General features: G+C 46.8%; 1 protein-coding gene across 3 annotated transcripts in view; it reads left to right on the forward strand.

Moving 5' to 3' along the window:
• The first annotated feature begins 482 nt into the window (after positions 1 to 482).
• The window catches only part of PIGG (phosphatidylinositol glycan anchor biosynthesis class G), a 38059-nt gene continuing 24855 nt past the window's right edge, over positions 483 to 13686 (forward strand). The window contains exons 1-5 of one of the 3 annotated variants that reach the window (XM_084971215.1): positions 483 to 1048; positions 1735 to 1940; positions 8096 to 8305; positions 9635 to 9823; positions 10684 to 10825. In XM_084971215.1, coding sequence (XP_084827341.1) covers positions 1791 to 1940; positions 8096 to 8305; positions 9635 to 9823; positions 10684 to 10825 — 691 coding nt within the window. In that variant the 5' untranslated portion in view covers positions 483 to 1048; positions 1735 to 1790. Of the gene's footprint in view, positions 1049 to 1734; positions 1941 to 6017; positions 8306 to 9634; positions 9824 to 10683; positions 10826 to 13686 lie in introns of all 3 variants that reach the window. The other 2 variants (XM_084971216.1, XM_084971213.1) reach the window with 2 other exon arrangements.

A 13686-nucleotide genomic window follows, 5' to 3' on the forward strand; every position in this document is an offset into this window, starting at 1 on the left:
AGCCCAGGGATTCCTGAGCTCCGATTATTCAAAGAGGTGGCTGTGAGCTGTTGGGCCCCCAGCACACCCGGAAGCCGGGGATAGAGGCACCAGATAGTAAGAGGGTCTGGATGGGCCCCAGCAATGTCCCCGAGTCCAATCCCGCACAGACCCTGGAAGTCAGCTTGCCTTCTGGAGGCCACCTAGCCAGGCAGCGGCAGCCTAACTTGTGGCCCAGGTCAGAGAGGGTGTCTCTGCACAGACTGTCCGCGGCACACGAGGGCTCTGAGGGCGATGGCGCCTTAGCAAACGGATGAGGAACAGAGGAGCAGAATGCGTGACAGCTCCTAGCAGGAGACGTTCCACACGGCAGCCTCTCCGCACCCCTGAGAAACACAGAGCAACATAAGGGTGGGTGGGGCCTCCAGGACGGCGCCCCGGAAGTACACGCCGAGTCCGGGAGCTCCGGAAGCGACCTTCCAGAAGTGCCCGCCCCTGTGCGTATTTCCGGCGCGCCGCAGACGCGACGAGTCTGGGAACCTGTCAAGCCCTCCGGCTCGTACTTGCTCAGAGGCGGCTCCCTGGAGGCGGAAGCCGAGCTGAGACTTGTCCTGGGGTCCGGAAGCCTGGATCCCCCCCAAGCGGGTGGGCACAATGCGGCTGGGCTCCGGGACCTTCGCCGCCTGCTGCGTAATGATCGAGGTGCTCGGAGTCGCGCTCTTCCTTCGGGGATTCTTCCCGGCTCCTGTTTCTTCGTCTTCCGGGACGGAGCGACAAGTAGAGCACCCAGCGCCCGAACCCTCGACTGGTACGGACCACTTCCCGGGCGTCTCTGCTCCCCAAGCCCCACTTTCCCCGGAGAAGCGTCCTGATGAGCCTTGCCTCTAGGACGTCTTCTCGGGGCTCTGGGCTGGTCTCTTCCATTCTAGTTCCCACCCCCCTATTTTCCCTTCTTACCGCTCCAGCTTCCTTTTCTGTATCTTAGAACTTTGTGGCAAACACCAGTACCGGCCCTACTAAGATCCTCCTCCCTGGTCACCACCAAGTAAGCTGTCCACACTCGTAAAAAGTAAGCCTCTCCCCACTTCTACTCATACAGTGACACCCCAACCCCCTTCCCTGAGCAGATGTTTCAGTCACTCCCTGTTTCCCGGCTCCCTTTTGCTCAGTAAAACACAGCAGATAAAATTCCTGCCGACCTCTCGACCTCTCGTGTTTTCTTCTGTAACATTCCTGTGAGACCCCGTTTTTCCCAGCAGTTAAGACCTTCCTGTATAGACCCCTTCCTAGCCCTCACGTACCCAGCCCTATCTACCCAGCGGTATATACCAGGTAAAGGATCCATTGCAATTGGGGCCAGATCCACACAGTACCAGCTACTAACCATGGGAAGACAGTTTGTAAATGCTTGCCCCTCCCCTATCAGCAGCACTGTGTTTTAGGGCAACCTCCTTAACCCGTTCCAAGACGCTCTAGAAGGGACTCCCCTGTCCCAGTACTCCTCACCATGCTAATGGAATGCACTACTTAATACCAGGGCTGCCTGAGCTTAACTATTACCCACCCCACCCCCACCCCCACCCCTACCCCCACCGCAGCATTGTCTCCCAAGAACAGGCCTTTTTCTTTGGGTCAGGATATGTAGGTGTGACAGAGAATGTGCTGGAGAAGTAAGCAGAAACTAGATTATAAAGTGTTTGAATACTACATAAAGGTTAACATTCAATTTCCTTTTTCTTTTTTAAACACTTTTAGGAGCCAGTTCCAACTGGACCAAGCTCCCACCACCTCTCTTCAGGAAAGTAGTTATTATGCTGATAGACGCCTTGAGAGATGATTTTGTGTTTGGGTCAAAGGGTGTGAAATTTATGCCCTACACAACTTATCTTGTGGAAAAGGGATCATCTCACAGTTTTGTGGCTGAAGCAAAGCCACCTACAGTTACTATGCCTCGAATCAAGGTAAACAATTTGACTTAACATATAGATCATGGGTTGTCTCTTTTAGAGGTTTAGAGGAACTCTCTGTAGTCTTTTACTTGGAGTCCCAATTTCACCTAAGTGGAAATTAGAGTGATGCAGTCAGCCCAACTGGTGCTGGGCAACCTGAATGCTGAAGAAGCCTCTCAGATAGGATGGAACTAAGACCCATGACTTACGCCCTCTGTCGAGTCTTCAAAGCTCATGCTTCATGGGACCCATAAAAGATTTAGAGCTAGATCATCTAGGTCAACCTAATCCAAGAGATACCATCTGCCTTGCTAACCTACTGTCTTCTTTATTTTAAGTTTTAATAAGTACAGTTAATTTACAAGGCTGTGATAATTTCTAGTGTACAACAAAGTGACCCAGTCATACATATACACATATTCATTCTCTTCTGATTCTTTTCCCATATAGATTGTCTCAGAATACTGGGTTGAGTTCTCTGTGCTATACAGCAGGTCCCCGTTGGCCAATAATCCCATATACTTCAGTGTGCATTTGCTGATCCCAAACCCTCAGTCCATCCCTCCCCATTATCTGCCCCCTTTGGTAACTATATGTTTTTCAAAGTCTGTAAGTCTGTTTCTGTTCTGCAAATAAGTTCATTTGTAGCCTGTTTTTTTTTTTTTTGATTCCACACATAGGTGATATCATATGATGTTTTTCACTGTCTGACGAACTTCACTTAGTATGATAGTTTCTGGGTCCATCTATGTTGCTATAAATGGCATTATTTCATTCCTTTTCATTGCTGATTAATATTCCATTGTATATATGTATCACAACTTTTTTTCTTTCCTTTTTCGCTGCCCCGTGGCCTATGGAGCTTCCAGACCAGGGATCTGAGCCGAGCCATAGTTGCGACCTAAATAAGCTCAGCTGCAGCAACACTGGATCTTCAACCCACTGTGCAAGGCCAGGGATCAAACCCAAATCCCAGCACTCCCAAGGCTCAGCCTATCCCATTGCGACACAGCAGGAATTCCATAACACATCTTCTTTATCCACTCCTCTGTTGATGGACACTTAGGTTGTTTCCATGTCTTTGCTATTCTAAATAGTGCTGCAGTAAACATTGGGGTGCACTTATCTTTTTGGGGGTTTTGTTGGTTTTTTTTTTTTTTTTTTTTTTGCCATTTCTTCGGCCTCTCCTGCGGCATATGGAAGTTCCCAGGCTAGGGGTCTGATCGGAGCTGTAGCTGCCAGCCCACGCCACAGCCACAGCAACTCGGGATCCGAGCCACATCTGCAACCTACACCAGAGCTCACGGCAACACCAGATCATTAACCCACTGAGCAAGGGCAGGGATTGAATCCGCAACCTCATGGTTCCTAGTCGGATTCGTTAACCACTGCACCACGACGGGAACTCCCCATGTATCTTTTTGAATTATGGTTTTCTCTGGGTAAATGCCAGGAATTGGATTGCTCCATCGTATCGTAGTTCTCTTTTTAGTTTTTTGAGGAACCTCCATACTGTTTTCCATAGTGGTTGCACCAACGTACATTCCCACCAACAGCGAAAAGGGTTCCCTTTTCTCCACACCCTCTCCAGCACTTACTGTTTGTAGACTTTTGGATGATGACCACTCTGGCGGGTATAAGGTAGTACCTCACAGTAGTTTTTATTTGCATTTTCTGATAATTAGTGATGTTGAACATCTTTTCATGTGTTTTTTGGCCATCTGTGTGTCTTCTTTGGAGACATGTCTGTTTAAATCTTCTGGCTCTTTTTTGATTAGGTTGTTTTGGGTTTTTTTTTTTATATTGAGCTGCAAGAGGTGTTTGTATATTTAATCCCTTGTCAGTTTCTTGTTTTGCAAATATTTTCTGTGTGTTTTGTTTTGTTTATGGTTTCCCTTCCTGTGCAAAACCTTTTAAGTTTAATTAGATCCCATCCATGTATTTCTGTTTTTATTGTCATTACTCTAGGAGGTGAATCTGAAAAGATATTGCTGTGGTTTATGTCAGAGAGTGTTTGCCCTCTTTTCCTCCAAGGGTTTTATAGTACCCGGTCTTACATTTAGTTCTTTAATCAATTTCAAGTTTATTCTTGTGTATGGTGTTAGGAAGCGTTCTAATTTCATTCTTTCACATGTAGCTGTCCAGTTTTCCCAGCACCGTTTATTGAAGAGACTGTCTTTTCAGCATTACATATTCTTGCTGTTAGTGCATTTAAGGTTGTCTAAGAGTTCTCTTAGACTTTCCTCATTTCTTTTCATTATTTTTCCTTTATTCTTTCCCACATCAGTGATTTCCACCCGTCTGTCTTCCACCTCGCTTATTTGTTCTTCTGCCTCCTGTAATCTTCCATTGGCTCCTTCTAGTGAACTTTTTTTTTTTCAGTTTATTGAATTTTGGATCTCTGCTTGTTTAATCTTTAAATCTTCTATTTCTCTGTTCAACTTTTCTCCTAATTTATGAAGCCTTGCCTCCAGTTTTTTCCCAAGATCTTGGATCATTCTTTACTATCATTATTCTAAAGTCTTTTTCAGGTAGGTTGTTTATTTCCATTTCGAGTTTATCTCCATTTGAAGTTACAGCCAAGCTTAGAACCAAAGAGTGAGCAAGGGGGTGGAATCAGAAAAGAACAGAGGAACTTAAACGTCTGTGAATATAATGCAGGCCAGTGTGGTATAGTAGTCTCTGACTGAGCCTTGCATCTGTGGCTGATCACGTGTTCAGGTATTATTTGCTGAGAAGGAGTTGGCTGATCACGTGTTCACGTATTATTTGGTGAGAAGGAGTTGCTCCTCGATTTAAATCTTGGGGGGACAGCATTGATAGTTTTTCTGTAAATGTTTACAGGCTGAGTAAAACAGTCTGAGACTGAAGGGGCTAATGCTGCATCTTTCACTGACTTTTTTTCTTGAGTATCTTACTTTCTCTGCCACTTTTGAGTGTGGTCTGTCCTTCATTCAGCAATATTTATTGAGCATCTACTATGTATTATGTGCTGTTCTAGCTAAGAGGGATTCAGTGAAGAATAAGACAGCAACTGTCCTGTCCCCATGAAGCTTACTTCCTAATTGAGGGGACAGAAAATATGTAAGTGTACAAGTAAGTCATCAAAACAGTTTCAGGAGTTGATACATGCTATGGAAAAAATCCAGGAGGAGAACAGGAGTTATGGGGAGTAGGGGAGGCCAACTTTAGTTAGGGTGCTCCTTGGAGACAGCCTCTTAGGAGTGGTTATTCTGCCGAAACAAGTCCTATGGAAGCTGGAAGAAAGGCATCCAGGCTCCTGACCATCAGGATCACTGATTTCCTAATGTGTCCTGTCAGAAGGGTGCAAGGAGCTCATTTCTTCTTCATTCTGATAGAACTGTTCCTAGGAATTGCAGGCAATTTGTAAGAAAGAGTCTAACTGAGCGTGCATGCTCCAAGTTCTGTTCAGCCCTGTGCTTGGCTGGTATGGTTCTTGGGGCCTCCCTTTTCCAATTTGTTTCATTTCACCAAAGTAGCGTTTTGTTTGGTTTTGCTTTGGGTCCTTTGCAGGTTTTTGCCCCTCATTCTCAATCAGGACACAGGACATTCACACCGGAGTTGGGATTACACAGCCCTGACGTTTGACAGGATCTGGGAGTGTTGGTTACAGAGTGTGTGGCCTGCTCTGCCTCCATTTAGGGGAGGGACTTAGTTCGCCTGGAGGTGCTGATTCAATTGTCATGAAACGCCAGTTTTAAAATTTCAAGTATCACGTTCACATGTTCAGATTCTGCAGTATCTTCCTTCTAAAATTTTGTGAATAATTTTTGAATGCCTCACCTTTCTGGAGAATTTATAATCGTACTAAGGAGCGGTTACCACTGGCTGTGGTTAGCACACAGCACAGGTATAATGTCACACACTCTTACAGCGAGACTCCAGGATGCAGACAACACTCTCTTCTCCATTTCCTAGATGAGGAAACAGGCTTGAGTGGTAAAATCTCCTAACACATCAGAACCCAAGCATAAGCCTATGTTTGTCTAGTTCCAGAGCTTCTGTTGATCACACTGTGTTATTCAGCAATATTGCAGAACACCGTGACCAGGTTAAATTCTCTTTCAGTTGTCTGCTCTCTACAGCTCTCCTTAACTCTCAGAAGGCAAGAAACTGCTGTTCTCAAGGCCACAGCAACCTCAGGAAAACCTCCGAGAAGACAGGCGTGCACTCATTCAGACTGCTTGGGCTCTCAGTTGCAATTTGGTTGCTGCCTGCATGGTTCCTGGGGTCAGGGGGTTACCAGGTAATCCCTGCCCTTCTTGAAAATGTCAGAGTGTGGAGTTCCCATGGTGGCCTAGCAGTAACAAACTCAACTAGTATCCATCAGGACTCAGGTTCGCTCCCTGGCCTAGCTCAGTAAGTTAAAGGATCTGGTATTGCCATGAGCTGCGGTGTGGGTCGCAGATGCAGCTCAGAGCCTGCGTTGCTATGGCGTAGGCCGGCAGCTGCAGCTCCAGTTTAACCCCTAGCCTAGCAACTTCCACATGCCACAGGTGCAGCCCTAAAAAGCAAAAAGAAAGAGAGGGAGAGAGAAAGGAAGGAAGGAAAAGGAAAGAAAAGAAGGAAGGAAGGAAGGGAGAGGGAGGAAGGGAGGAAGGAAGAAAACGTCAGTGTGAACCCAAACTAGTGTGTGGAGGAGGGAAGTGCCTTGTAAAAGCCCAGAGGAAAGGATGAACAGATTCGACCCAAAGTAGTGGAAACAAACTCTACTGATAAACTGGAAAGATAAAATCTAATGATAATTAAACTGGAAAAATTATTTACAGTGAACATGACAAACAGTGTGTGAGTCCCATGATGTGTAAGGAGGATCCCATCAAGGGCAACAATCCAGTGGCAACTGGACAAAGGATCTAAAGAAATCCACAGAGGAAGGAACTGAAGTGGACGATAAACATATGAAAAGATTCTTACCTTTACTAGTAATCACATGCAAGGCAAACTAAACAACCTAAGGCCAATTTTTGTGGCACACCTCTACGACCCCACCATAGTCCAGTGTGCTGTGGCCTCAGCCTGGACGGTAAAGCTCTCCAAGGACCTCTTCTCACCCAGAACCTGTAGATCAGTTCGCTGATCCTCCGTGGACTTACCCTCTGCCTGTGGACCCAGGCCTTGGGGCTACAGGGTCTCGTCCCTATTTCCCTCTTCCTGTGTCTTTTATCCACGCAGACCACACCAAGCTTCATTCCCCCAATTGTGCCACACCTGGGGTTTTTGCAGTTGGCTGTGTTTCACCCTGGAAAGGCCCAGCTCACCTCACTGAGACCACACTCCATCTTCGTATCTCAATTCAAATGGTACTTCCTTGGAGGCCTTTTAAAAACAATAGCCATTGAATGGGTCTTGGAAAAATATACTGTACATCCAAACGCTGGGGTGTTTTATAGCTGTTGAAAAAATAAAGTGAAATACCTGTATGTTTTCTGCAGAAAGGGGTTCACAATAAGTTAGTTATTAAGTGAAAAAAGCAAGTTGCAGAATTATTTGTATGGTTTGTTACCACTGCAGTGTAAAAAAAAAAAAAAAGTGTACTTTATATATTTGCGATGAGGCACATACAGTACTTATCCAAGCTAACTGGTTACCTTTAGGGATTAGAATTTTGGGGTGAAATTCTCACATTAAAAAAAAAATCTTCATTGAGATATGAATTTTCGTACAACACCGTATAGTGCAGTTTGATGAGCGTTATCAAATGTATACATCCATGCAACCCCCACCCCAGAAATAGTGATGGTTGTTGAGTTGTTTTGCTTTCTTACTTAAACTAGTTCTGTAGAGTCAGTCTCTCCTGAGGTCCTGGAGTGTACAGTCACTGGTGACAAAGTGTGGTTTGAATATACAGATTTGTGTTTTCAGTGCATGTCATGCCTTGCCATTGGCTTCATTTCTTATGATCCATAGCTGCTTTTTTGACCACTGCCATCATCTAGCTACTTCACAGCCTCCTCCTTTATCCTCTCATCAGCTGAAATACGGTCAGTTGCTCAGTACTGAGCTCACTGGATTTGCCCCGTTTGACCTAATACCAACCCAGCCTTCAGTCCTGCGGTCGCTCTAGCTTTGTACTTGCCTCTTTCATTCATTCCCGTGCTAGACTAGGATTCCATGGTCTAACTCCTGGATGTTTCCTCCGGCAGGCATTGATGACAGGGAGCATCCCCGGCTTCATCGATGTCATCAGGAACCTCAATTCTCCCGTGCTGCTGGAAGACAATGTAGTCACACGAGCAAAAGCAGCTGGAAAAAGAATCATCTTTTATGGAGATGACACATGGGTGAAACTGTTCCCAAAGCATTTTGTGGAATATGATGGAACAACCTCTTTTATTGTATCAGATTATACAGAGGTCAGTTTTTTGGAAAAGTATATCCTATGAGACAGAGCCTGTCCTCTCTTACTTAGTGAGAGGCAACATTGTTTTGTGTGTGGCTTTTATTAACATATCAGGAATAGTATGGAGAAATTGAAAAATTGTTCCTTCCCATAATCGGCTGCAAACCAGGAACATGAGCCCTAATGCAAGTGTGAGCATAGTTCTCTGAGCCCCAAGCCCGGACCAGCTGAGCAGAAGATGCTGAGACCAGATGTCGAGGCTAAGAGCAGCATCAACAGGTGGGAGCTGAGGGTTGGAAAGGGCTTCCCAGGAGGAGCCTCCTAGCCTCAGTTTTGACAGCTGAGTGAGGCTTTGCACATGGACAGAGGAGGATGGCAGCATCTCTGCATGGCAGAGCCCAAGGTCTCCATAGTCCGCCTAGGACCCTGCCTCACTGTGGTTCTCCTGTGAGTGTGTGGCAGGAGGGCAGATGTGAGGTGGGCAGAGCCTGGCCCTGAAAGGACCTCCAGTAGAGAGAAGAGTGTGATTAGGTCCACAGTGAGAAAGTTTCCCTGGGGACAGAGGGAGGTCCCCAAGGCAGAGACCCCCATGTGACAGAGCTGGCATTGGATGGACGCCTTGCACCACTCTCACCCATTTGCTGGGCCTCGTGGAGCAGTCCTGGATGCACTGACACCCTTAGCTCAAGCTGACCTGTGTCGACACAGCAGTTACTGCCCATCCTGTGTATGTCCACACGGAAGCATTTCTCTTGGTAGTAGATTTTTCGGTGGGAGGGAGGTGGGCCAGCTAAGGAGTCAGGGCTGACCAGGCTAGTGGCTCTTTTGTGTCTTTTTGACTGTGATTCACTGGGTGCTGTGTCTCTTTCCTCCCCAGAAAGCCTTTTCATGGACACACACAGGTGCCCTCACTTTCACCCACTGGTTTCTTGAACTCTGGGTACTGGCCTGTCTTAGCTAACCACTCTTGGCCCTTAGTTCCCTCATAACAGCTTGGCCCCTGTCAAACTTGGTCATCTGGTAAGCTTTACTTTCAGCTCCAGTAGTGATCCTGCAGAACTGTTTTGTCAGAATAACCATTGTTCATTTAGATTCTAATATGCTCTATCCGTAACTTAAAGACATAAAAACAGTATTAGTGAAAGCTTAATCTAATGCAGATGTTTTTTCATGACAGTTGTTATTTTGGTGGTTTTGTTTTTGCGGTCTTTTCAAACTCCCATTAGTCCTGTTATCGAAAAGAAACTGCTAGATATTCAAATGAGCATATCACTTTTCCTTGGAGAGTGAATGTCATGGGAAATGAGGGGAGCTACTCATCTGTACTTTTTTCCCCTTAAAGGTGGATGATAATGTTACACGGCACTTGGATAGAGTACTAAAAAGGCGGGATTGGGATGTGTTGATTCTCCACTACCTTGGGCTGGACCACATTGGCCACATTTCTGGGCCCCACAGCCCCCTGATCGGGCGCAAGCTCAGTGAGATGGATAGCATCGTGATGAAGATCCACACCTCGCTGCTGTCAGAGGTGAGTCGTGCCGAGGTGCCTTGTGGGCCTACAGTCCCAAGGTGCCAGTGTTTCCTAGAAGATATAAAGCTTCTAAAGAGAAATCAAATGACCCTGTGTGAACCTCGCACCTGCGATCACCCAGGCACCCTTCACCTACAGAGCATGTGCCGTGTGCCAACAGCCCTGCAGAGTTTATTGTCTTCAGCTTATGTTTCCTGGATGCCTTCTCTGACACTGTTCCTATTTGGACATTTGTGGAGCTTGGCCTCTAGCCAGGAGAGAAAAGCAGGAAGCATAATCAGTGAGTACATAGGTATTCTAGACAGTGATGGGTGCCATAGCAAAACACAGGACAGGAGGAGGGCACAACACCTGAGAGAAAGGCCATCATTTTAAACTATGGTCCACACACTTGTTCTTGAGGACGTTTGAGATGTGAGCAGAGCCTTGAAGGGGGTGGGGTGCTGATGCATCAACGTGTGAAGGTGCATTCCAGGTGAACAGGCAGCAAGGACAAGATGGAGCCTGCCAGGTATGCCCAGCGGCAGCTCTCTTTGACAGATAAGGAAACTAGGGCATGAAGAGTAATGTGCCCGGGCTCCCGTATCTTGGAATGGCAGAGACAGAAACCGAATTCAGATCCTCTGCCCTGAGACATCTAAACCCACCCCTTCCGTGCTCTGTGATCTCACTTGATTCCATTTGTTTTATTTATGACATTCCTTGACCTTGACGCTTTGATCTGACTGTAAGCTCATAGGAACTCATTTTGACGAGCTCCTATTTACAAAGTAAAGCCAAAATATGAAATTGTTTTCCTAACAAGATCACATGTTCTCAGTCGGGGCACACCTGAAATGTTTCCCTTTGCCTTATAGGAGAGGGAGACCTTGTTCCCCAATTTGCTGGTTCTTTGCGGTGATCATGGCATGTCTAAAGCTGGAGGTCACGGGGCCTCTTCCATAGAGGAAGTAAACACTGCTCTGGTCTTGATCAGTTCTGCATTCGAAAGGAAACCTGGTGAGAATTTCGGAATGTTTGATACTTTAAAACTATTTTAATACTCTGTTTTCTATAGTTGGATTTTAATTTTAAGAATCATCTTTTGGAAGCTAAGTTTGAGCAATGTAAGAATAAGAATTAATGGGGGCCAAAAAAAAAAAATTACTGGGGGCAGGCAAGGGCCAGTCAGGACTTGAAGTTTCCATTTCTTGCACTGATTCTTCAATTACAAATGTTTTATGGAGATTTTGTGGTATGGATGTCACTGCCTGGATCTCTAGAACTGTTAATAAAAACTGCTGGTGGCTTAGAGACATCTGAACTGCATGTGTGAATTGAGAAAAACATGAAAAATTAAACTTTTTAGAATGCATCCATTATTTGAGATTGTATCCTGACTATCAGTGTCAACAGAGGCATAGGACCAGTTGGAGTAGGACTATGTGGGGGCCCACCTGTCAACCCTGAGACTCACCACAGCTCTGCATCCAGGCACACGGGCCCCTCCAACCAGCACAGGCCTGTGCTCGGCTCCGCCTCCTCCCTTTCCAACACTCAAGCTGTTGGCTCACTGGCTGTTTCCCCATTGGAAACTCTGGCTTCTCTTTTGGGGTCATTTCTCACTGCTGACTCCTAGTCCTGGAACCTCCCCTGTGGCTGGTTTCCCTCCTGCCTCTCCCTTTGCTGTCTAGTCACCTTTGCTGATTTAGTTTCCTTGCCCTGGCCTTTTTTTTTTTTTTTTTTTTTTTTTTTGTCTTTTTGCCTTTTCTAGGGCTGCTCCCATGGCATATGGAGGTGCCCAGGCTAGGGGTCTAATCAGAGCTGTAGCCGCCGACCTCCGCCAGAGCCACAGCAGCATGGAATCCCAGCCGCATCTGTGACCTACACCACAGCTCACGGCAACACCAGATCCTTAACCCACTGAGCAAGGCCAGGGATCGACCCTGCAACCTCATGGTTCCTAGTCGGATTCGTTAACCACTGAGCCACGACGGCAATTCCTTGCCCTGGCCTTTTTGCCAGACTGCCTCTCTTTCATTGTGTGTTCTTATCTACTGCTGAGATGATCTTATCCACTTCCACTTGAATGCCATAAATGGGCTCACACCTGACAGATTTACCCCTCCCGCTGCCTCCTCTTTTCCACCCTCCAGACTGGCTGCTCCACTTGGATTTCCCACAGATAGAGCAAATATGACAACTTCACCTGCAGTCTGCCCTCCCTATTTTTCTGTCAACAAATGGCACCATTCTCATGATTCTTCAAGTCGGAAACCTGGGTGTCGGCCTTGATCACCCTTCTCCCTGCTCATCACATGTGCCAGACCGTCCCCAGGCATCCTTGCATACCTAACCTTTCAGTAGCTGAACCTCAGATGAAGTAAAATCCTACCTGAGGCTTCTTGCCTGTCTCCCATTGTCTTGAACCACCTTGCCCATTACTCGTCCTGTTCCGGTCCCCCCTCAGGTCCTCCAGGTGATGAGCACTTCCTCACATGCCCCCACCCTGTCGTCCTCAGCCCCGCAGCCTGCTCGCACACTCATCCTTGGTCTCGCCCACAAAGCTGACTTACCTTCCCTCCCGTGGTCCCTCATTCTCCCAGCTGCCACTTCCATTCTCCCGTCATCTTTAGCATGGCTTGTAATTACAGAATGAACTGTGTGATTCTTGTCTGCCTGCCTCCTCACTATGAGATAGAATTGGACAGGGCCAAGTCTGTTTCATTCATCACTATATGCTTTGGGCCTCAACCTTGCCTGGTATTTGATGGGTGCTGAAAGTATTTGTTGAATGAATGAATCATCCAATTGAGCAGGGATTGGTTGCAGGAAAATCTCCCCCTATTTCCTTTTGTCTTTTTACAGCACTTCCTCCTCTTGGATGTCTGACCTCCTAAGGGACAAGGTTCTTGGAACCTGAGCCTTTCCGGGGTGCCTGGCTGGAGCCTGCCTTCCCACTGGAACACAGGCCTCCTACACCCAGCTTTCCCATTCTGCATACCCAAAGCAGGGTCTCACGGGGCTCATCTACCTGAGTGAAAGCCCCGTGCCAGAAACACCCTTTCTATCCATCCGTCCACCCCTCCAGCAGAGGTGTACCGAGCACCCGCGGAGGCCAGGCACGGTGCTGGCACTCCAGCCTTCACCTCAGGAGCTTGTAGTCTGGGGAGGAAAAGAGACCACCAAGTTGGTGTGTTTCCATAACAGGAATATTAGGGTTATTTTTAACTCCAGTGCTGATGTTTTGTGGCTCAGATGGGTATTTAAGAGTCTCCTCCCTGAGAGCCCTGATGCATCTTCAAAGTAGGGAGGGCCAAAGCGGCTGCTGAGAGGGCTGACCTTAGTGCTAACAGTGGGTCTGAGTTCTTCATTTTGTTTATTTGTTTGTTTGCTTTAAAAATAGTTATATTCAGAGTTCCTATTGTAGCTTAGTGGTAACGAATCCGACTAGTATCCATCCATTGTTGCCATGAGCTGTGCTGTAGGTCACAGACGGGCTTGCATCCTAAGTTGCTATGACTGTGGTGTGGGCCGGCAGCTGTAGCTCTGATTCAGCCCCTAGGCTGGGAATTCCATATGCCCTGGATGCAGCCCTAAAAAGACAAAAAAAGAAAAAAAAAAGGAATAGTTACATTCTGGAGTTCCTCTGTGGCTCGGTGCATTAGGAAACCACCCAGCATTGTCACTGTAGCGGCTTGGGTTGCTGCTGTGGCACAGGTTCGATTCCTGGCCTGGGAGTGTCCTCATGTTGCTGCATGGCCCAGAGAAGGGTTGGATTCGGTCTTATCCTCCTCGTTTTTTCAGCCAGGACTCCACACCTTTTAGTTCATTCAATAGTGGTCAGCCACTGTCACTATATCAATTGTGGGACATATTAC

Source organism: Sus scrofa, chromosome 8 (assembly GCF_054392235.1).
Source record: "Sus scrofa isolate SSC_HxYL_T2T_F1_AM1 chromosome 8, Sscrofa_HxYL_maternal_Yorkshire_Landrace_v2.0, whole genome shotgun sequence".
Lineage (NCBI taxonomy): Eukaryota > Metazoa > Chordata > Mammalia > Artiodactyla > Suidae > Sus > Sus scrofa.